The sequence below is a fragment of the Alligator mississippiensis genome, chromosome 12 (assembly GCF_030867095.1).
Source record: "Alligator mississippiensis isolate rAllMis1 chromosome 12, rAllMis1, whole genome shotgun sequence".
Classification (NCBI taxonomy): domain Eukaryota; kingdom Metazoa; phylum Chordata; order Crocodylia; family Alligatoridae; genus Alligator; species Alligator mississippiensis.
The window spans coordinates 487818-507390 of NC_081835.1; the positions used below are offsets into that span (position 1 = coordinate 487818).

The window sequence follows — 19573 nt, forward strand, 5'->3', positions numbered from 1 at the left end:
GTCAATAAAGAGCAGCCTCGCCCAGCACCGTCTGCAGCACTTTGTGGGGCACGGGGGGGGGGGCTCCAGCGTCTGCCCCGGACCTGTGGGGCCCCGCGTGGCCTGGCCACGAGACAGCCTGGGGGCCGCGCGGGCCGCCCCCGGACGGAAAGCGGAGCACGTGCAGGCGGCAGCGGGGAAACCAGGTCGGGGCGTCCCCGGCGCTCCGCCCCGCCCCGGCGGCAGGAATGCAGACAAGCCGGCGGGGCAGGGAAGGGAAGGGCACGGCACGGCTGGGCCGGGCCGGCGGGGAGGAGCCGGAGCCCGTGTGCCCCCGTGGGCCGAGCGCGCGTGTTCGGGGCCCGGCCATGGGCCGCCCCGCGGGCAGCGCTGCGCTGCCAGCCCCGCTCCTGCTGCTGCCGCTGCTGCTGGCAGCCGCACCGCGCCCGGACCCCGCCGCGCCCCGTCTGCGGGTCGCTGCCAACTTCGTAAGGAGCCGCTGGGGTGGGGCCGGGTCGGGCCAGGCGGGGGTGCGGGCCCGTCCGGGCCCCACGGGGTGCAACGGGCCCGGCCTGTCCCGTCGCAGGGCCCGGGAGCTGGGCGCTCGCTGCCCGGGGCTGCGGTTGCTGCTGGACTCCAGCCAGGGCGGGGCCAGGAGGGGGGAGCCCCGGGGGAGGCGGTGTCTGCCCGGGGCCGAGCTAGTGCCCTGCCCCTGCGTGTCACCTCCGGCCGTGGCACGGCCCCAGGCTGCGGGGCTGCCCGGGCCCGGCCCGGAGCTCGCCCCTGCTGCCGGGCCTGCCTGACACGTGCCCCTTCCTCCCGCAGGATTGCAGAGCCAGCGGTGAGTGCGGAGACAGGGAGGGGGAGGGTGGGGGTGGCAGGGGGGCGACCCCGGCCCCGCGGGGCTCAGTCCTGCTGCGTGGCCGCAGCCTGGCACCTCTCACCCGATGCTCTCGCCCTGCAGTGGACCACACGCTGCCCCGGCCCCGGTGCCGGCGGGGCCTGCCCAATGAGCCGCTCCTGCCCCCGCCAGCGCTGGCCTTGAGCACGGCCCAGCTGTGCCCAAACCGGCAGGACTGCCAGCCCTGCGTACGCGTGCGCCTAGCCCTGCACGCATCAGGTACAGCTGCCCCGACAACGTGGTAGGAGCCCCGGGTCTGGGCAGGGCCCGCAGCCCTGACCAGAGACGGTCCCTGGGCAGCAGGATACACCTGGGGCGCTTCCATGGGGCCTGTGGGGCAGGGGCAGTGACCCAGGGCTCCCACCCGCTCTCTCCCAGGCCTTGGGGGCGTCCGGGGGCTGCAGCTGCATTTCCTGGAGCTGGGCTCTAACCGGGCCGGCTGGCTGCAGGTGTGGCGACGGCGGCAAGCGGCAGGGAGTGCACTGGTGAGTGCCCAGCTGCTAGGCCCCCCCCTCCCCATGGGGGCACTGGGGCTCGAGGCACCTGGAGGCTGGTGCTCACCAGGCCTCGGGTTTTCTGTCCTCTCCCTGCAGTGGCAGGTGCAGTTTGATTGCTACCCTGTGGAGAGCGGGCGCCGTGTCCTGGTCTCGCTGGGCACGGTCCCTGACCGGGGCCTGAGCCTCAACCAAACCCTCTTGGTTGCCACAGAACCAGCAGGTAAGGGCAGGGGTCCCAGCTGGGAGCGGCAGGGGCTGCAGGCTGGCAGGGCCCTGCCTGGGGCTGGTCATGAGCCCAGGTGGGTGCTGGGTGGGTGCAGAGCTCTGGGGAGGGCTCTGCACATGCCCACCCCGTGCCCGCGGTCTCCAGGCCCCACGTTCTCCTACGAGTGGCTCCCAGCAGCACGGGCGATCGCAGTGTCAGTGCCCGAGGGCCCTGCCCTGATGGTTCGGCTCTGCCACCAGCTAACCCTGGAGTGCGAGGAGTTGCACCGCCCCTTCCACCAGCAGGTAATGCCCCCCCTGCCTTCCACGTGTCAGGCTGGAGCATCTGGCCAGGCTGGCTCAGGCACTGCGGCCCTCATGCTGCTCCCCTCCTCCCCCCAGGTGCTGGTGCACGGGGGCCATCGTGCCGTGCTGCCCTACGAGTTCCTACTGCCCTGTCTGTGCATCGAGGTGTGTGCCCTGCCAGGGCGTGGGCAGGCTCAGGCTTTGCCACCCCGGGGGGAGCTGGGGAGGAAGGAAGGGGGATGCCAGGACTGGGGGTGGTATGGGTATGGGGAAGCTAGGGAGCCAGAGGGGCGGTTTGGTGGCCAGTTGCGTGGGGGTCTGTGTCCATGGGGAGGAGCCCAGCCAGGGCTTCCTACTCCTGGCCCAGCCATGGCAGGGGATGGGGCGCAGGGGCCAGCCTTGTGGCTCTGGGGAGAGGGTCCGTGGTGGCACCTGACCTCCCTGCTCCCCCAGGCCTCCTGGTTGCACCGTGACGGCCTGCGCACCAAGCGCTGTCCCTTCCAGGACCATCCAGCAGCCTGTGAGTGTCCTGGGGCTACGGGGGTGGCTCTGCTTGGGGCAATTGGAGGGTCTGGCCCAGACGACCGTGGGGCCAGCTTGTAGCCAGGGCCTTGGGGCTGCTGGTATCCCTGGCTGATGCCACGGCCGGTGTCCGCAGATGGGGCTGAGCTGTGGGTGTCGGTGCAGTTCCATGACTACAGCGCCAACGGCCGAGACCAGATGGCCATGGCGCTGAGCGCCCGTTGCCCGCTGCGTGCCACCGCCGCCCTGTGCTGGAAAGAGCGTGATGCCAGCCCCACGGCTTGTCATGACGTCCCCAACTCCACAGCCACCGAGGATGAGCAGGTGAATGCCGGGCTGGGGGCAGCATGGTCCAGACCCAGCCTGCACCCAGCGCTCTCCAGGGACCTGCAGCTGCAGGGTGACACACCCTGGCCCTTGGAGCTGAGGGGCTGCCCCCCTTGGCTTCCTGCAGCTGCAGCTGGGACAGCCCAGCCTGGCCTCATAGGGGCACACAGCCTCGGAGCCCCCAGCGCATGGGACTCGGGCTGGAGCTGCTGTGAAGTCCCTCTGCGCAGGTTCCCAGGACAGGGCAGGGTGGGTGGGAGCAGGCAGGAGTGCTGCATCCTGACATGCCCTCTGTTCTGCCCAGACCTACACCCTGGAGGAGGTGGACGTGCACCCACAGCTCTGCTTCAAGGTGAGCCCACACTGGTCTCCACTACCGGCACATCCACAGGGGCTGTCCCCACCCCTCCACATCCCTGCCCGCAGGAGGTGCTGGCTGCTCCTGACAGTCCCTGTCCAGCACAGCCACCTCTGGGGCAGGTGCTGGTGCCAGTCTGTAGGTGCCCAGCTTGGGACAGGTGGCCCATGCTGTGATGCCCCATCTCAGTGGAGCAGGGTGGAGGGGACCTTGGGCTGAGCGTCAGCCTGGGCTGGAGCTGTGCGAGGCTCTAGGCCAGACCAGGCGCAGCATGAGGGGGGTGGGGGGACCTTGCAGTGGAGCTCTCGCTGACCTCCCTGTCCTCCCCAGTTCTCCTATGCCAACAGCAGCCATGTGGAGTGCCCACACTGGAAAGGTGAGTCCGGGCACAGCAGGGCTCGGGGGCTGTGGCTCCTGGTGCTTGGGGCTTCCTGCCATGGGTATTCCCTGCCTGCCTGCCTCTGCTGCCCTCCCCTGGCAGCGGAGCCAGGGCTGGGGTTGGGGCTGTTCTGTGCATAGGAGCTCTGAGCCCCAAGGTGCAAAAGGGTCGGTTGTAGCCGCCGCAGGCAATGTCTCCATGCCTCGTCCCTGCAGACACAGCCTGGAACGTGTCCATGAGCCTCTGGCCCCTGCAGCTACTGCTGCACTTCACCTCCAGCATCCCAGCAGCCTTCAGCGCGGCCCTGTGCCAACAGCGTGCAGGGCGCTGCGACCCGGCGGCCCCCATCTACACTGTCACGCACGTGAGTGCTGTGCCCTGTGCAAGGGTGGGGGTCCTGCCCTGCCTGTCAGGGCAAGGGCAAGCAGTGCAAGGGGTGGCTGCGGGACCAGGACAGGGGCTGCTTGTCCCATGCGTCCTCTCCCTACAGGCAGAGGGCTCGCGCCCCGGGGAGCTGGTCCTGCTCCTGCCAGTGCAGATCCTGGGCAGCTGCGTGCTGGTAAGGGCCCCATCCCTCTCCCACCCCATTTTGCCATGGGTACCCCTCACCCTGGCACCTGGCCATGCTGTGCCAACTCCAGCGCTCTCTGTGCCCCCAGGTGTGGCGCTCAGATGTGCGGTTTGCCCGAAAACAGCTCCTGTGCCCAGATGGTGAGTGCAGGGAAGGGGGGGGCCTGGGGATGGCACTGTGGACTCCTCTCATCCGCCAGTCATCTCAGTCTCTCACAGGCGCTTCGGGCTCTTGGCACTGGGGCTGGTGCTGGCACTGGTGCTGCTGGCTGCTGTGCTGCTGTGGAGCTGTCGTCGCCTCTGCAAGCTGCCCCCAGGTGAGGAACGGGCACCAGGTGGGGTCCTGGGTCCGTGCGGGTGCCAGGAGCCAGGGCTTCCTGGGAGCAGGGGCAGAGTGGGAGGCAGCTACCGAGGCAAGCACGGAACCAGGGACTGGGGCAGATGGGCGACAGCTTGGGCGCCCTGACCTTCCACCTGCGTCTGGAGCCAGGGCCGGGGCTGGGGCGAGACTGCATACCTGAAGAGGCTCTGAGCCACTGTTTGTCCATCCTGCAGCGGTCCCAGGGCAGCGGCCCGTGCTGCTGGTGTACTCGCCCGACTCAGAGCAGCACCGGCGCCTGGTGTGCGCCTTGGCCGACCTGCTGCACGCGGGGCTGGGCTGCGACGTGCGGCTGGACCTGTGGGACACGCGGCACGTGGGCCAGCTGGGCGCGCTGCCCTGGCTGCACGCCCAGCGTGAGCACGTGGGCCGTGAGCGCGGCACTGTGCTGTTGCTCTGGAGCCGTGGCAGCGCCCGGCTCTACCGCCTCTGGAGGGCAGGTGCCAGGGGCTGCGAGCCCGCCGACCTCTTCAGCGCAGCCATGGGCTGCCTGCTGGGTGAGCTGCAGCAGGCGCCAGGGGCCGGGGCCCCAGGGGACTGGGTGCTGGCCTACTTCAGCGAGCTGTGCAACCGCCGGGACGTGCCACGGGCCCTGCGCCCCCTGCCCTGCTACCGCCTGCCGCAGGAGCTTCCCAGCCTGGCCAGAGTGCTGCAGGGCAGGCCCCTGCCCCACGGCTGGCTCCAGGTGGGCGCCAAGGCCCTGGTGTGCCAGCTGCTCGCGTCCGAGGTGAGCCAGGGCCTGCGGGGCCACTTGGAGCTGTGCCGCCAGCTGCAGCCCAAGGCAGCACCTGCAGTCCCGTGGAGACCCGGCGGCTCCTGAGAGCCCCTGCAGGACGTGCCCGCGGGTCGGGCCTAGTGCCGCACGGAGAGCCAAGGTCCTAGCCTGGGAGACTGGGGCCAGGGCCAGGCTGCCTTGGAGCCCTGCACTTAGCTGCGAGGTCGTGGATGAGCTGCAAGTCACCAGATGGGACCTGCTCGGGGCCGGTGTGGCTGCCCGGGGACCCCAGGTGCCGGAGACGGTGCGCCCTGCCAGCCAGGGTGTGCCAGGAGCCAGGACCCTGGGCTGCAAGGATGGAGATGGCAACTCTTGTCTCGTCCCTGGTGCCTTGGAGGAGGACAGATGTGGCAGAGGCAGGGGCTGCTGCAGGGCAGGAGTCTGCCCTAACGGGGCAGGTGCTGCTTGGCTTCCACCTGCTGGGGCTGGGCAGAGCGGGCACCTCCGAGCTGTGCCCATGGGGCCAGGCCTGGGTGACCTGTGGACTGAATAAAAGAGCCTGTGAAGTACAGAGGGCCTGGCTCATCCATGGGGCCAGATGCGTGGGGGGCGCAGTGGGGCTGCCCATGTGGCACCAGGAGGGCTACGAGGACAAGGGCACAGGCCCCATGGGCGTTTGCCGGGTGTGGCTGTCCAGGGGGACTGAGCAGGGGAAGGCCTGGGGGCATGGGTTGCTGCAGGGCAGCCCTGGGAGCCTGGGTTGCAAGCAGCCCCGAAGCTCCCCAGCCCTGCGGCTGGGGCTGAGCGAGCGACAAGGCTGTCTCCAGGCCGAGAAATGCCGCATGGGGGAGCTGGACACGCAGGCCCCTGTGCTGGGATGCTGGGGGGTGCAGCAGGCAACTGCCTGGGTGCCTGGACCTCCAAGGGCTCTGGCTGGGGCCCGGGTGCAGCCAGGCTGAGCCCTGGGCAGTGATGCCATCCCCAGGGGCTGCCAGGATCCCCACACAGCCTGGCCTGGGCCCTCCTGGGAGGTGGTGGGGGCTGGGAGAGCTCCAGGGCACCCGCCTGAGTGCTGGCTCACAGCCTTGCCCTGGGGGCTGGGGGGAAGAGCAGTGACCAGGCCAGGGAGCCTGGGCATGGGCCCGAGTGCCTGCAGGGAGCCTGGTGCGACCTGGTGCTCGACCCTGCCATGTCTGGGCTTGGCATATTCGCCAGCGCGGACAGCTCCGGTCCAACCGGGTGCCCCAGGTAGGAGTCCCAGCAGCCACATCCTGGTGAGCAGAGCTGCCCGGAGACGGGCCAGGGCCAGGGGCTCGAGGCCCTGCAGCTTTAGCCAGCGCAGGCACCGGGCAGCCGTGCCAGACCCCCCAGCTCAGTCCGCGGGGCCCCTGGCTGCTGCCAGGCCGCAGCTCGGAGCAGCCAGGCCCCGCCTCGCCTCGCCTCGCCGGCGCCTGCGCTAGGACCCAGGTGCAGCAGGAAGCTGGGAACACACCTGCCCTCTGACCTGCTTCCCGGGAAGGGGAAGGGGAAGGGAGCTGGGACTGGGAGGGACAGACAGGCAGGCCGGACGTGCGCAGGCTGGCCGTGCCACAGGCCCAGGCGCTGAGGCTGACAGCCGGCCGCCCCAAGCCAGTTCTGCGCCACGGGCCCAGCCAGGACCCCGGCCCGGGGCTGCCCCTGTGGCCGGCAGAGCCATGGTGGGGTGGCGCAGGCCCCAGGGCTGGCTCTGAGGCGGTGGGACCTGCGATGCAGGCACTGCGCCTGGGGCTGCTCCTGGCACTGCTGCCTGTCGTGGAGCCCCGCGCAGCCTGGCCCTCTGTCAGCTGCTCCCAGGTGCGTGCAGGGTCTGCCGGGCCCCCGGTGGCCTCATGGGCCAGGCTGGGACGTGGCACCGGGCACCGCGCTCACTGGGCTGGTTCCAGGTGGGCCTGCCCTCCCCCAGCCGGCAGGGCCTCCGCGCAGCTGTTTGCTCAGCTCAGTCAACAAACCTGCCGCCTGGCAGTGCTGGCACCGCTCCACAACCCACAGTGACAGTCACACCTGGGCCCTGCCTGGGGCTGGGGCCAGCTCTGGGGACCAGCCAGGCAGCAGGGCAGAGCCGGGCCAGCCACAAGGGCTCCCACTGCCGCCTGCGGCCCTATGCGGCACCCGCGGACGGACGGGGTCCTGGCAGGGCTGCTGCGGGGCGGGCCTGCGGTGGGTGGCGAGGTGCTGCGGGGTGGGGGCAGGAGCTGGCAGGGGGGTCTGCGTGGCCGTAGGGGCCGGGCTCTGACCTCTGCCTTCTCCCTGCAGGGCCTGTCCTGCCAGCTGCTGGGTGAGTGTCCCCCAACCCTGCCGGTGACCCGGGCATGCTGCCTGGCTGCAGGGTGCTGCCCCAGCAGCCCGGGGCAGGGCTCACAGCTTGCTCCAGTGCCCGGCGGTACAGGCCCCCTCTCCACCCCCACAGAGGCCGACGTGCTGTGCAGCCCCGGCACCCAGGTGCAGCCTCGCGGCCCCGTGCTGGTGCCCACGCAGCTGCAAACAGAGCCGGAGCTGCGCTGCAGGCATGGCCGCGCCTGCTCTGCCTGCCTCCGCGTGGACCTGCACCTGACTGTGCTGGGTGAGGGCCAGGCCAGGGGTGTGTGGGGGCCCATGCTCGGGCTTTGCCCCGCAGCCCAGGGGGAAGGGAGCCATGCCCTCGAGGAGGTGCATGGCAAGGCCCTGGGTGGAACAGGGCTGGTTGGGCAGCAACTCCCTTGGCCAGGTTGGGTGAGCTGGGGGGCACAGGTGCTTGTGGGGAGTTCGCAAGCAGCCGCTGCTGTTGCAGGGCCCCAGGAGGTGGCAGCTGATGGCACCAGAGACACGCCTGGAGCAGCCCCTCTGCACCCCAGGGATGGTGGTAAGTGCCCCGTGGCCAGGCCCTGCCCAGCCCTGCTGGGGACTCTGTGCTGCCCTGCTCCTGTTGCCCCTCTCCCCACAGGAGCCTTGCGGGGCTGGCTGGTGCTTTCAGCCCAAAGCCCATCATCCTCCCGCTGTGCCGCCATCGAGGTCCAGCTGCACAGGGCTGTCACACACCCTGGCCGCACTGTGGTAGGTGGCAGGGCCCAGGGGTTGCAGCACCGTGCTGGGAACCAGGCACTCTGCTCCCACTGCAGGGCACAGGGGCTGGGAGGGGCAAGGTGGGTGCTGCGTGACCCCGCCAGACGCCTGTCCACTCCCCAGGGTTCTTTGCGGTTCCACTGCTTCGAGGCTCCCCTGCAGGCGGAGGTGCTCGTCATGTCCTACACACAGCCCCTCTACCACGAGGTGCTGAACAAAACCCACCACATCCCAAGTGAGTGCCCCATCCCCCTGGGCAGCCAGCCCCTCCCCTTGGCTGCCAGCCCTGCTGACCTGCACTTCCTCCCTGCAGGCTGCTCCTGGCTGGCAGCGCAGGACGCCATGCAGTTGTGCCAAGGTAGGTGCTTAGGGCACTGCCCGCCCTGCTCCCTGGCATCCACAGGAGCTAGAGGAGCCTGTGTAGAGGGACCGTTGGACAGACAGACAGCTCCACGCCAGCAAGCGGGGCCAGGGGTCCCTGGAGGGCGGCATGGGGCGGGGGTCCCAGCTTCACTCTTTGTGCCTGCAGTGCCCAGGCTGCAGGTGTCCCCGAGACCAACGGAGGCAGTGGTGCAGCTGCAAGTGGAGGTGCCAGTGGCCGTCCCTGCATGGCTGAACTACACGCTGTGGGTCTATCGCAACCAGACCCAGGGGTGCACCAACCTCGGCAACAGGACCACACTGGTGAGTGCGGGCTGGGCCCTGGGCCCTCCCTGGGCGGCAGTGGCCCAGCGGTTAAGGCAGGGAGCAGCGGGCAGCTGGACTCCCATGTTCCAGGCCCAGCTCTTCCACCAGCACAGCCCTGGGGTGCCCTGTCCCTGGGGCTGTGCTGCCCGCAGGGGCCAGGGCTGGCTGGGCCCGGTTTGTCAGTGACCAGTGTCTCATTCCTGGGTGCAGAGTGCACCCCAGAACTACAGCCTGCCTGAGGCCCACATGCTGCCCTGCGTCTGCCTGCAGGTAGGCCCAGCTGAGTGGCACTGGCAGGGGGCACCAGGGGCATGGGGCTGGCAGGGGGTGCCGCTGGGCAGGGGGCTCTCCTCTTGCCCTGCTTCTCTCCTAGGTCTGGCCCGAGATCCCTGACCCGCCCAGGACCATCCTGTGCCCCTTCTCAAATGGTAGGGACAGCTGGACCAGCACTGAGGAGGGTGTGGCTTGGCTAAAGGGGCTCCAGGGATGCCCAGCAGGGCTGGGGCCAGGTTGGAGGCCCCAAGAGGTGCCTCATGTGGGCAGGGGGTGGGCAGGCGGGCAGACCAGATGCAAAGGCACTGCATGGCTGCTGCCCAGACCCCCCCATTCCTTCCCTGCAGACACTGCTGCGTGGGCCCGGCTGTGGGCGCAGACCCAGCTGAAGTTACGTGTCAACAAGGGGACGCTGAGCTACAAGATATCTGCACCATGTGACATCTCAGCCGAGCTCATGCCCTGCTGGCGACCAGACCCCGCCGGGCCCTGCACCGCGCTGCCTCAGCTGCGCCAGGCCACCCTGCCCGTAAGTGGGTCTGCCTGCCATGGGGAGCTGGGCGGCTGGGGGCAAAGCAGGAGGGTAGAGGATGGGTAGCGCTGGGCAGGGACAGCATCTCTCCTTGGAGCAGAGCGCCCTGCAAGCGGGTGGGAGGGTGCTTGCCACGGGCACCCAGTGGCACGGAGCTAGGCCCTGCGTGGCTGGGGACACACGTGACGCTGCCCCCTCCCCTCTCAGGGGTTACAAGAGCTGGACACACTGCAGCCTCACCCGAACCTCTGCATCCAGGTAAGAGCCTCCACAGGGCTCCTGGCCAGCCCCCTTTGCGGCTGAGGTCTGCCGCCGGCTCCTGCTGACCCCTCTCTCTGCCAGGTGAGGAGCGAGGGGCAGGTCCGACTCACACAGTGTCTGCAGGAGGGTGAGTACCGCCCCGGGATGGCACGGAGCCTGCCTGGGGGGCTGGTGGAGGGGCTCTGGCCCCATAGGAAACCTGAGGCAGAGCTGAGGGCCCCGGGGGCAGCTTGCTGCCCTGCGCCCGTGAATGCTCATTTGTCCTCTGTTCCCAGGCACCCTGCCTGCCCGCCCAGCCGACCTGCTCCTTGTGGAGACCGCAGACCCCCAGGGCAGTGCGACCCTCTGTGCTGTGGAGCGGGGCACCTGTGTCCCACTCACCAGCTCCACCAGCATGGTAAGCTGCCCTGGCCAGCCCGGGGCCCCCTGCCCTGCCGGGTTGTGCCCGGGGGCCGGACTCACCCTGGGTCTCCTTGGCAGGGTGCTGCTGACCCCGGGCTCCTGGAGCAGCACCTGCGACAGGACGTGCAGTCGGGGCAGTGCCTACAGGTGAGCACGGGGCCGGGCACATGCGGGGCGGGGCAGGGGGGGCCCTGCGCCAGGCCCAGGCACGAACAAGGATCTCTCCCCTCAGGTCTGGCGCGTGGAGGGCGGTGCCGCGGGCACAGGCTGGGCCTGCTCCCTGGACAAGTGTGAGTGCGTGGGGGCGAGTCCTGCCTGCGGCCGTGCTCAGGGCTGCCCTGGCCTCTGGGCCGGGTGGGCGGGTGGGCTGCCAGGGCGGTCCCAGCAGCCGTGCTTGTGCCCGCAGACGTGCGCTCCCGCTGGGGGCTGGCCTGGGCCGGGGGCCTGCTCTGCGCGGCCGGCGCCCTGCTGCTGCTGCTGCTCAACAAGGAGCATCTCAAAGGTGAGACCCCGCCCCCGCCCCCGCCCGGCGCACGGGCAGCACCGCGGGCCTGCCTCGCGCGCGGGCCCTCACCCCCGCTGTCCCCGCAGGCTGGCTGCGGCTGCTGAAGGCGGAGCCGGGCGCCGCGGGTGAGTGCGGGACCGGGGCGGGGCGGGGAGCCCCCTGCCGCCTCCCGCCTGAGCGCCCTCCCCCCGCAGGGCCGCTGCGGGGCCGGCGCGTGCTGGTGCTGTACGCGGCGGCGGAGCAGGGCGCGGCGGCGGCGCTGGGCGCGGAGCTGCGGGCGCGGGGCGCGGCGGCGGCGCTGGAGCAGTGGAGCCGCGCGGAGCTGAGCGCGCGCGGGGCGCTGGCCTGGCTGCACGCCGAGCGGCGCCGGGCGCTGCGGGACGGCGGCGCCGTGCTGCTGCTGCTGTCGCCGGGCGCGGCGGAGCGCTGCGCGGGCTGGCTGCGCGGGGCCGCCCCGCCCCCGGACCCGGACCCGGACCCGGACCCGCTGGACGTCTTCGCGGCGGCGCTCAACGCCGTCCTGCCCGACTTCGCGGCGGGGCGCGCGGGCGGCGGCCGCTACCTCGTGGCCTGCGTGGCGGGGCTGCGGCCCGCGCGCCTCCCGCCGCTGCTCCGCGCCGCGCCCGCCTTCGCGCTGCCCGCGCAGCTGCCCGCCCTGCTGCGCGCACTGGCCGCGCCGCGCCCGCAATAAACCCGCGCTGCTCTGGGCCGCCGCCTCGTCCTTCCGCCGCGCACGCGGGACATGCGCCGTGCGGGACACCCCCTGCCCCCCCCGCGCGGCCCCTTTAACCCCGCACAGGTGCCGGCGGCCGGGGCTGCGCGCAGCCCGCGGATTGGCCGCCCGCCGGAACGTCACGCAGCAGGGCGCGCCGCCATTGGCGGAGGCGCTGGGCCGGCCGTGGACTGCGGTGCTTAGCGGGCGGGGCGGGGGCGCTGCGGCGGGGCCGTGCGGGGCGGTGCGGGGCCGCGATGGCGCCGCGCTGCCGCCCGCTCCTGCCGCTGCCGCTGCTGCTGCTGCTGGCGCTGCCCGCGGCCGCCGCCCCCGAGCCCTGCCGCACCTGCCAAGGCCTGGCCCGCAGCTTCCGCCAGGTGCGGGGCCGGGGCCGGGGCGCGACACCGACACCGTGGGGGGGGGGGGCGACTGGGACCGACACCGTGCGGGGGCCCGGGACGGGGGGGCACGGCTGACACCGGCGGGGCGGGGGCGGGGGGTCAGGACCGGGGGGGGCGCGACCGAGACCGTGCGGGGGAACTGCCTGGGACCGACATCGACACCAGCGGGACCGCGGGGCACGGCTGACAGCGGCGGGGGGCGGGGGGGGGCGCGACCGACACCGTGCGGGGGGACTGCCTGGGACCGACATCGACCCGGTGCGGGCGGAGGTCGGGCCCGGGCCGGGGGGGACACGCCCGGCAGCGGCGGGGGGCGCGCCGGGGGGCTGGCGGCGCCGGGCGGTGACGTGCGGCGGCCCCAGGGCCTGGAGCGGACGGAGCGGGACAACTTCGGCGGCGGGAACACGGCGTGGGAGGAGGAGAAGCTGGCCAAGTACCGGCACAGGTGAGCGGCGGGGCGGTGCGGGGGGGGGCTGCGGGCGGCGGCCGTGCCCTGACCGCCCCCGCCCGCAGCGAGACCCGCCTGCTGGACGTGCTGGAGGGCGCGTGCGGCGCCGCCGACTTCGCCTGTCACCGGCTGCTGGAGCAGAGCGAGGAGCACGTCGAGCGCTGGTGGTTCCACGAGTGAGTGCTGCCCGCCCGGCCCGGCCCCAGCTGCTTGGCGGGCGGCGGGGGTCGCGGGCGGCCGGGCCAGCCCCAGGCACCAGCCAGGCCCCGGGGAAGCGGGCCCGGGGCGCCAACCCGCAGCGCAGCACCCCGGGTCACGGCCGGCCCCGCTGTCCCCCCAGGCAGCAGCTGCACCCCGACTTCTTCCAGTGGCTCTGCATGGACACGCTGAAGCTCTGCTGCCCGCCCGGCACCTACGGCCCCGACTGCCTGCGTGAGTCCCCCGCTGCCCTGGCCAGGTCGGGCCAGGCTGGGCGCCCGGGTGATGGGGGTGGGGGACCCGGGAGCTGCGGTGGGGCTGGGGCTGGGGCCGGGGATAGGAGCGGCTGCGCCTGGCCCTGCCCTCAGCGCGCCCTCCCGCAGCCTGCGCCGGCGGGCCCCAGCAGCCGTGCAGCGGGAACGGGAAGTGTGACGGCGACGGCACGCGCGGGGGCACCGGCCTGTGCATGTGCAGCCCGGGCTACGGCGGCTCCTTCTGCTCCGAGTGCGGCGACGGCTACTATGAGGCGTCCCGGAACGAGAGCCACCTGGTATGTGCTGGTAGGTAGAGGGCTGGGGCCGGGGGTGGGGGCCGTGACCTGCTGCACCCGGGGGCCTGGGCCCTACGCAGCCTGGAGAGGATGCTGCAGCGTGCATGGGGCGCTGGGGCTCGGCCCTGGCCTCACCACCGCCTCCCACCTGCAGAGTGCTACCCGGCCTGCGGGCGCTGCTCGGGGCCGGAGGACTCCAGCTGCCTGCGCTGCAAGAGGGGCTGGATGCTGCACGACCACCGGTGCATCGGTGAGTCCCCACGGACGCAGGGCTCAGACCGGAGGGCGAGGCGCAGGGTGCAGTGACCCTGCCTGGGTCTGGCAGAACCCGCAGCCCTGGGGTGCTGCTTTCTCTGCGCGATTCTCCCCCCCGGCCTGGAGGAGCTTCCCCTTCTCCTCAGCTGCCGCAAGAGGGGTGCAGGACTGCACCCCCGTCAGAGGAGCGTGCATGGGGGAGCGGGTCTGGGGGCAGTAGCCCTGTGGGCGGTCCCCCGCTGCTGACGCCCCTTCCACTGCAGACATAGACGAGTGTGGCACGGAGATGGCGCACTGTCGGGCCAACCAGTTCTGCGTCAACACGGAGGGCTCCTACGAGTGCCGAGGTCAGCGCCCATCCAGGGTGTGGGGCATGTTGGGGGCTGGGTTGCAGCTGCTCTACTAGAGCACCCGGCCTGTGACCCTAGCATTGCTGCCACCCTGGGCACATCCTCGCCTGGTGCCCACCCCGGTGCCATTGCCCTGGCACAGGGAAGGGCCCCTTCCCCACTTGGCTTGACCTGCCTCTGGGCCTGGCTATGGGCAGGGCACTGGGCCTTGCGGTCCAGGGGAGTGTGTCCTGCTGTCCATCTGTCTGTGGTGGCCCCAGCTTGAGGGGCCTCCCTCCCCTCACGCCTTCCTGTCGCCCAGACTGCTCCACGGCCTGCATCGGCTGCATGGGCGCTGGCCCTGCCCGCTGCAAGAAGTGCAACAAGGGGTACCAGCGGGACGGCGCCAAGTGCCTCGGTGAGTGCCCCAGCCCCTGCCTTGGTCAGTGCTCCTGCAGCCCCCCCACCTCTGACCTCAGCCCCCTCGCCCTGCAGATGTGGATGAGTGTGCCAGCATGGAGGAGCCCGTGTGCTCTGGGGTGCATGAGGTCTGCGAGAATACAGACGGCGCGTATCGGTGCGTGTGTGCCGAGGGCCACATGCGCAGGGACGGCGAGTGCATCGAGGACAAGCCGCCAGGTACTGCCTCCCTCGGGGGCTGGGGCTGCTGCCGTGGGCAGAGCAAGGCCCTCTCAGGCTGGGATGTGGCCCAGGGGTGACATGCATCATTAGGGGGCAGCAGTTAGAACAGGAGACTGGGGGGTCCAGGCAGGGGGCCGTGCTGTCTCCCTGGGGCAGAGCCAGGTCAGGCTGGCCCTGACCCCTCCGGGCCCCCGCAGAGTCCCCGCCCAAGGGCTTTTTCGACGACGTGACAGATGACGAGGTGGTGGTGCTGCAGCAGATGTTCTTCGGCGTGGTGATCTGTGCACTGGCCACGCTGGCTGCCAAGGGTGACATGGTCTTCACCGCCATCTTCATCGGCGCTGTGGCTGCCATGGCCGGCTACTGGCTCTCAGACCGCGGTGACCGCGTGCTCGATGGCTTCATGAAGGGCAGATAGTGCGGGCGGCTCCCTGGGCAGGGCGGGCTGTGCCTGGGGCTCAGGCAGAGGGTCCGTGCACATGGGGCCTGGGTGAGAGCGGGCCCTGCGGCTGGTGGCATGGCCTGTGCCCTGTGCGTTTCCAGTGCAGTCCCAGCCTGCACCAGTTCAGAGCCCAGTGGGCCGGACCTCTCAGGGCCAGGCGCTGGCTGTGCCCCCTTGACTTTGCCCCTGTGGGTCCAGTACCTGGTGAACAGCACCCACAGTGCCAGTGGGACTGTGGCATCTCCTGAAGGGCCCTAGTTCAGTTGTGGGGCTTTTGAGTCCCCCAAAGTGGGAGCTGGCCAAGGGGGACTGGTGCCTAGGGGAGCTCCTGTGCTCTGAGGCCAAGGTCCCTGTGGCCCTGGGACTTGACTGGACTGAGGTGGGGCTGTTGGGGACCCAGGCCCTTGCCCTGTAGCCCCCTCCCAGCTCAGGCTGCTCTGCCCTCCCTGTCCAGCCCTATTGCCTCTTCAGCGCCTCTCCTCCTGGAGGGACCCGTGTGGCAGCAGCAGCTGTGGGCTCTGCCCTGCTCTGCTGCATTGCAGCTTGTCTACATGAGCCCTGCACTCTGCCTGCCCCGAGGAGCTACCGGGCTGCTTCTCAGCACTCCTGCCAGCCCCTGGCTGCTAGCAAACCCCCGCCCTGCCCCCAGCTTTGCTGGGCCCTTCGGGGGCCCAGAGCTGCACTGCTGGCCTGCCGTTTCCCAGCCCAAGGAGCTGGCCACCTCCCCCGGCCCTAGTGTGCCACGCCCGCCCTGCCCAGCTGCGAGACCGCCAGGTGCATGGGCCTGGCACGCTGGACACGGGACAGTGGGAGGACATCCATCTGCCCTCTTGACCTTAGGGCTCAATGTCCGTGTTAGGCAGGTCCCCTTCAGGGCCTGAGCTGGGGGCAGCTGCAGCACAGCCTGGCAGCAAAGGGCAGTGCCAGGGCACCCTGGGCCTGGCAGCACTGCCCCCAGCCCGGGGCAGGGGCCACCCCCGTCCCCTCCCTGCTGCAGCCCCGGGCTGGGCGGCACTGGGCCCCGCCTGTGCATGAGCCTCCCCCCTGCGCGGCCGCGTCTGTCTGCTGCAGCTCAGGAAAATAAAAGTTCATCCCCCACCGACTCCATGCTTGTGCTGCGGGCGGGCGGTGCTGGGTTCGGGCTGCACGCGCCCCGGCCCCGACAAGAAGCAGGCGGGGCGGCTGCGGGACAGGGTTTATTGTCGCTTGGCACAGGGGCCGGGCCGGCCCGGTCACAGCTCGATGGTGTCGCTGGAGAGGCTGTGCGAGTCCACCCGCCGGCTCAGCGCCACGAAGCTGCGCCGGGCCTCGCGCTCCGCCTCGTCGGGGCCGCGCGGGGGCTGCGCGGGGTGCGGGGCGCGGGGCGCCAGGCTCTCCAGCGAGGCCCGGCCGTGGCGCCAGGGGTCCCAGCTGATCTGCAGCGAGCCCCGCGAGAGGCTGCCCAGGGAGCTGCCGCCCAGCGAGGCGCTGCGGGGCGCGGAGCGCGGGGAGCCGCCGGGCCGTGGCTCGGCCTCGGGGAGGCTGCGGCGGCGGGCGGGGCGGCCCGGCGGCGACGGGAAGAGGCGGCGGCGCAGCAGGTGGCGGCGGCAGAGCGCCTCGTCGATGCTGCGGCTCAGGCTGATGGGCGACGGCGGGCGCAGCTCCAGCTCGCTCAGGCTGGCGCGGGGGCTGGGCCGGGGCCCGGGCCCGGGGCCGGGCTCGGGCAGGGGCTGCGGCTGGCAGGGGCCCAGCGGCGCCGCGGCCTTGCGCGGGGCGCACAGGTAGCGCGCGGCCTTGGCCCAGCAGGCGTGCTCCGCCGCCCCGCACGCCCGCGCCGCCAGCGCCAGCAGCGCCCCGGCCAGCGCCAGCTCGCAGGCGCACAGCCCCAGTTGCGCGGCCCAGCCGCCCCAGGCCCAGGCGGGTGCGGGCGCGGGCGCGGCCGGCGCCCCGCACAGCCACAGCGCCCCGCACGCCTGCAGCGCGCAGCACGGCAGCCCCAGCGCGGCGCAGCCCGCCAGCGCCCGCAGCCGCCGGCGCCAGCAGGCCGCCAGCCCGGCCAGCAGCAGCGCGGCCCCGCACAGCGCGCCCAGCCCCGCGCCCAGCAGCTCGGCGCCCAGCAGCGCGGCCCCGCACAGCGCGCCCAGCAGCGCGGCCAGGCCCGGCGCGGCCGGCGGCGCGGAGCGCAGCAGCAGCGCGGCCAGGGCGCCCAGCAGCAGCGGCAGCGGCGCGGCGTGCAGCAGCAGCAGGGCGCGGGGCGGCGGGCGGCCGTGCGGCGCGGCCAGCAGCAGCAGCAGGAAGGCGGCGCGGAGCAGCCCCGCGCCCAGCAGCAGCGCGTGTGCCGCCGCCACGCAGCGCAGGTGCGGGGGGCGCAGGGCGCGGACCGCCGCCAGCCCCGCCAGCGCGCCCAGGCTGAGCAGCGCGAAGAGGGCGCCGGCGCCGTAGACGTGCAGCGCCCAGGCCAGGCGCAGCGCCGGGGGCAGCTCGGCCCAGCGCGGCCGCGTGGCGTTGGGCGGCGCCGAGGTGGGGCCGGGCCGGGCGCGGCCCGGGTCCCGGTCCTGGTCCCAGTCCCGGTCCCGGTCCCGGTCGGGGGGCGGCGGCAGCGCCCGCTGCGTGCTCACGCGGATCAGGCCCCGGCGCGGGGTGCTGCGCGGCGGCGCGGGGCTGGGGCCTGCGGGAGGGAGCGGGAGCGGGCTGGCTGCAGGCGGGGCCGGCCGGCCGCCACCTGCTCCAGCCCGCGGCAGATGCACGCCTCCCCCGCCGCCACCTGTCACCCGGCGCCGGGCGAGGGCGGCCCCCGGCTCCGCTGCCTGCCCGCGCCAGGCTGCCAGGGCGGCCGGGCCCAGCTGGGCACCGCGGCTAATCCGGGATTAGCACCGCCGCCGGGCCCGAGCCTGCCCGCCACTGTCTGCCCAGCCGGATCCGGGCCCGGGCCGCCACCCCCGCCCCCGTCACCTGCGCGCGGGGTCCCCGGCGTGACGTCTGCAGCCGGCGTGGCCGTGGCGTTCGCGGGGAGTCTCGGGCCCACGGCGCCGCGAACGCGCTGCGGGGAGCCAATGTCCTCGGCTGTCGCCGTGGTCGTGCCGGTGCCTGGAAGTGAAGCGAGTGCGGGGCACCCGTGGGGCCGCTGGAGCAGGCCCGACCCTGTGGCCAGGTCTCGCCGGGGGGCACCTACCTGGGAGGGGAGGCGCGGGGGCGGCTGAGCCTGAGCCGGTTGGCGCGGGGTCCGGCGTGGCCGGGCGGGTGTCGGGGCTGGGCCGAGCGTGGGGCTGCCCCGCGGAGGTGGCTCCCGGCGCGGGCGCGGGCGCGGGCGCTGGCGTGGCCGTGGCGTTGCGGGCCGGGGCCCCCCGGGTGCTGCGCGGGCGGGCGAGGGGCCCCTCTGTCCAGGCCGATGTCGGTGCCAGATCCGCGTGCGAGTCGAGTCCCGCGCCAGCCCCGTGCGGCGCGGGGGACGTGCCCTCGGCTCCTCGCGGCGGCCCCCGTAGGGCCACGGTGGACACGCTGGGCCGCGGGGTCGGGGTCCGCGCTGCGGCCGGGCTGCGGTCCACGGCCCGCGGGGTCTCTGTCCAGGGGCTGGCGATGCCCGGGCGCGCCTCCCGCGCTTGCCGGGAGTCTGCGGCGCCCAGGAGCGGGGCCCAGAGGGCGGAGCCCCCCGCCGGGGCCGTCACCCGCTCCTTGGCCTCGGCCTCGGGCTCGGCCTCGGGCTCGCCGGCGCCGCTGGAGCCGAGCGGGGCGGCGGGCGGGCCGGGCTGCACCAGGGCGGGCAGCAGCAGGCCCCAGGCCAGGAGCCGCGCCGCGGCCATGGCGAGCCCCGCGCTACAGCCTGCGGGAAGGAGAGGCCGCCTGGGTGCGGGTGCGGGATCGGCCCGCGGGGACAGCCCGGCGCGGCGGGAGCCTCTCGCCCGCCCGCCCCGCGCATCCCTCACCTGGCGGCGCCGGGCCGGGCCGCGCCGGGAGCGGCGGGGCCAGCGCGGCGCTGCGGCGGCAGGAACCCGGTCACGCGCCGCGCCGCGCCGAGCAGCCGCACCGCAGCCGCCGGATTACCGGCCCACGTGGGCTGCAACCTGAGCGGCGCCGCGGCCCGCGCCCTGCCCCCGGCTCCGGCAGCCCGCGGCGGAGGGTCAGGGCCGCGGGTGAGGGACACCGGCAGGGCTTGGCCCCTCCGAGCTGCGCCCCGCCTGGCCCGCGCCTCCCCGGCCCGGCTGGTGCGGGATGCCCCGCAGCGCTGGACCCCGCCGGCACACGGGGCCGCGGGATTAGCGCGGGCCGGGCCGGGCCGGGCCGGGTGGCTTTAACGGGGCAGGGAGGCGGCCCTGCTCCAGGCAGAGGCAAGGCCCAGAGCCCCGGCACCCAGCACCTGCCTCCTCAGGGCCCGGGGCCGGGCCCGGCTGGCCCGAGGCGAACTGCAGGTGGAGCCAGGACGGGGTTACCTCGGCCAGCACCATCGTGACTGGGCCTGGCCCCACAACTGGCACCCGCAGCCCCTGGGGACCAGCCTCCGCCCCTGTCCCCAGTATCTGCACCAGGCATGGCCCTACTGAGCTCCTCAGAGAACGGGTCTGCCAGAGTCCAGAGCCCTGCTGTGGGGGTGGCTCAGCTGCTCCTGTGCCAAGAGGTGGGCTGGGCAAGAGCAGCTTGGGGCCCCTGTGCCCCCACCAGTGTCACAGCAGCACAGGCAACTGCTCTGCAGCCCATACGCTGGTGCCTGAGCTTCCCCTCTCAGCTGGGCTGCACTCACAGGGGCC

The 19573-nt window shown here is 73.1% G+C and overlaps 4 protein-coding genes across 6 annotated transcripts; 3 read left to right on the plus strand and 1 right to left on the minus strand.

Moving 5' to 3' along the window:
* The first annotated feature begins 347 nt into the window (after positions 1-347).
* On the plus strand, positions 348-5708 carry IL17RE (interleukin 17 receptor E). The gene is made up of 16 exons (XM_059715993.1): positions 348-467; positions 805-820; positions 944-1099; positions 1259-1365; positions 1474-1597; positions 1748-1887; positions 1984-2052; positions 2341-2407; positions 2546-2733; positions 3041-3088; positions 3425-3470; positions 3689-3837; positions 3964-4032; positions 4115-4184; positions 4253-4360; positions 4599-5708. The coding sequence occupies exons 1-16, from the start codon at positions 348-350 to the stop codon at positions 5240-5242; spliced, it is 2121 nt and encodes a 706-aa protein (XP_059571976.1). The 3' UTR covers positions 5243-5708.
* Positions 5709-6656: 948 nt separating this feature from the next.
* IL17RC (interleukin 17 receptor C) lies at positions 6657-11582 on the plus strand. 2 transcript variants are annotated; one of them, XM_059715970.1, is made up of 19 exons: positions 6657-6970; positions 7430-7451; positions 7584-7736; positions 7944-8015; positions 8097-8206; positions 8339-8450; positions 8529-8573; positions 8745-8899; positions 9113-9172; positions 9276-9330; positions 9523-9704; positions 9915-9965; positions 10050-10095; positions 10244-10365; positions 10449-10517; positions 10603-10660; positions 10777-10872; positions 10962-11000; positions 11070-11582. In XM_059715970.1, exons 1-19 carry the CDS (start codon positions 6884-6886, stop codon positions 11564-11566), a joined length of 2031 nt encoding a protein of 676 aa, XP_059571953.1. In that variant the 5' UTR covers positions 6657-6883; the 3' UTR covers positions 11567-11582. The 2 variants fall into 2 exon arrangements, with proteins under 2 accessions (XP_059571953.1, XP_059571954.1); XM_059715971.1 differs by lacking the exon at positions 10962-11000.
* On the plus strand, positions 11583-15719 carry CRELD1 (cysteine rich with EGF like domains 1). The gene is made up of 10 exons (XM_059715982.1): positions 11583-11964; positions 12351-12433; positions 12502-12612; positions 12777-12868; positions 13018-13194; positions 13339-13434; positions 13703-13786; positions 14091-14186; positions 14264-14407; positions 14608-15719. Exons 1-10 carry the CDS (start codon positions 11845-11847, stop codon positions 14826-14828), a joined length of 1224 nt encoding a protein of 407 aa, XP_059571965.1. The 5' UTR covers positions 11583-11844; the 3' UTR covers positions 14829-15719.
* A 316-nt stretch (positions 15720-16035) lies between these two features.
* Positions 16036-19308, minus strand: PRRT3 (proline rich transmembrane protein 3). 2 transcript variants are annotated; one of them, XM_059715968.1, is made up of 4 exons: positions 18755-19308; positions 18004-18651; positions 17784-17918; positions 16036-17499 (listed from the first exon to the last, which is right to left on the minus strand). In XM_059715968.1, the coding sequence occupies exons 2-4, from the start codon at positions 18629-18631 to the stop codon at positions 16085-16087; spliced, it is 2178 nt and encodes a 725-aa protein (XP_059571951.1). In that variant the 5' UTR covers positions 18632-18651; positions 18755-19308; the 3' UTR covers positions 16036-16084. The 2 variants fall into 2 exon arrangements, with proteins under 2 accessions (XP_059571951.1, XP_059571952.1); XM_059715969.1 differs by having other exon boundaries at positions 18004-19308.
* Positions 19309-19573: the final 265 nt, after the last annotated feature.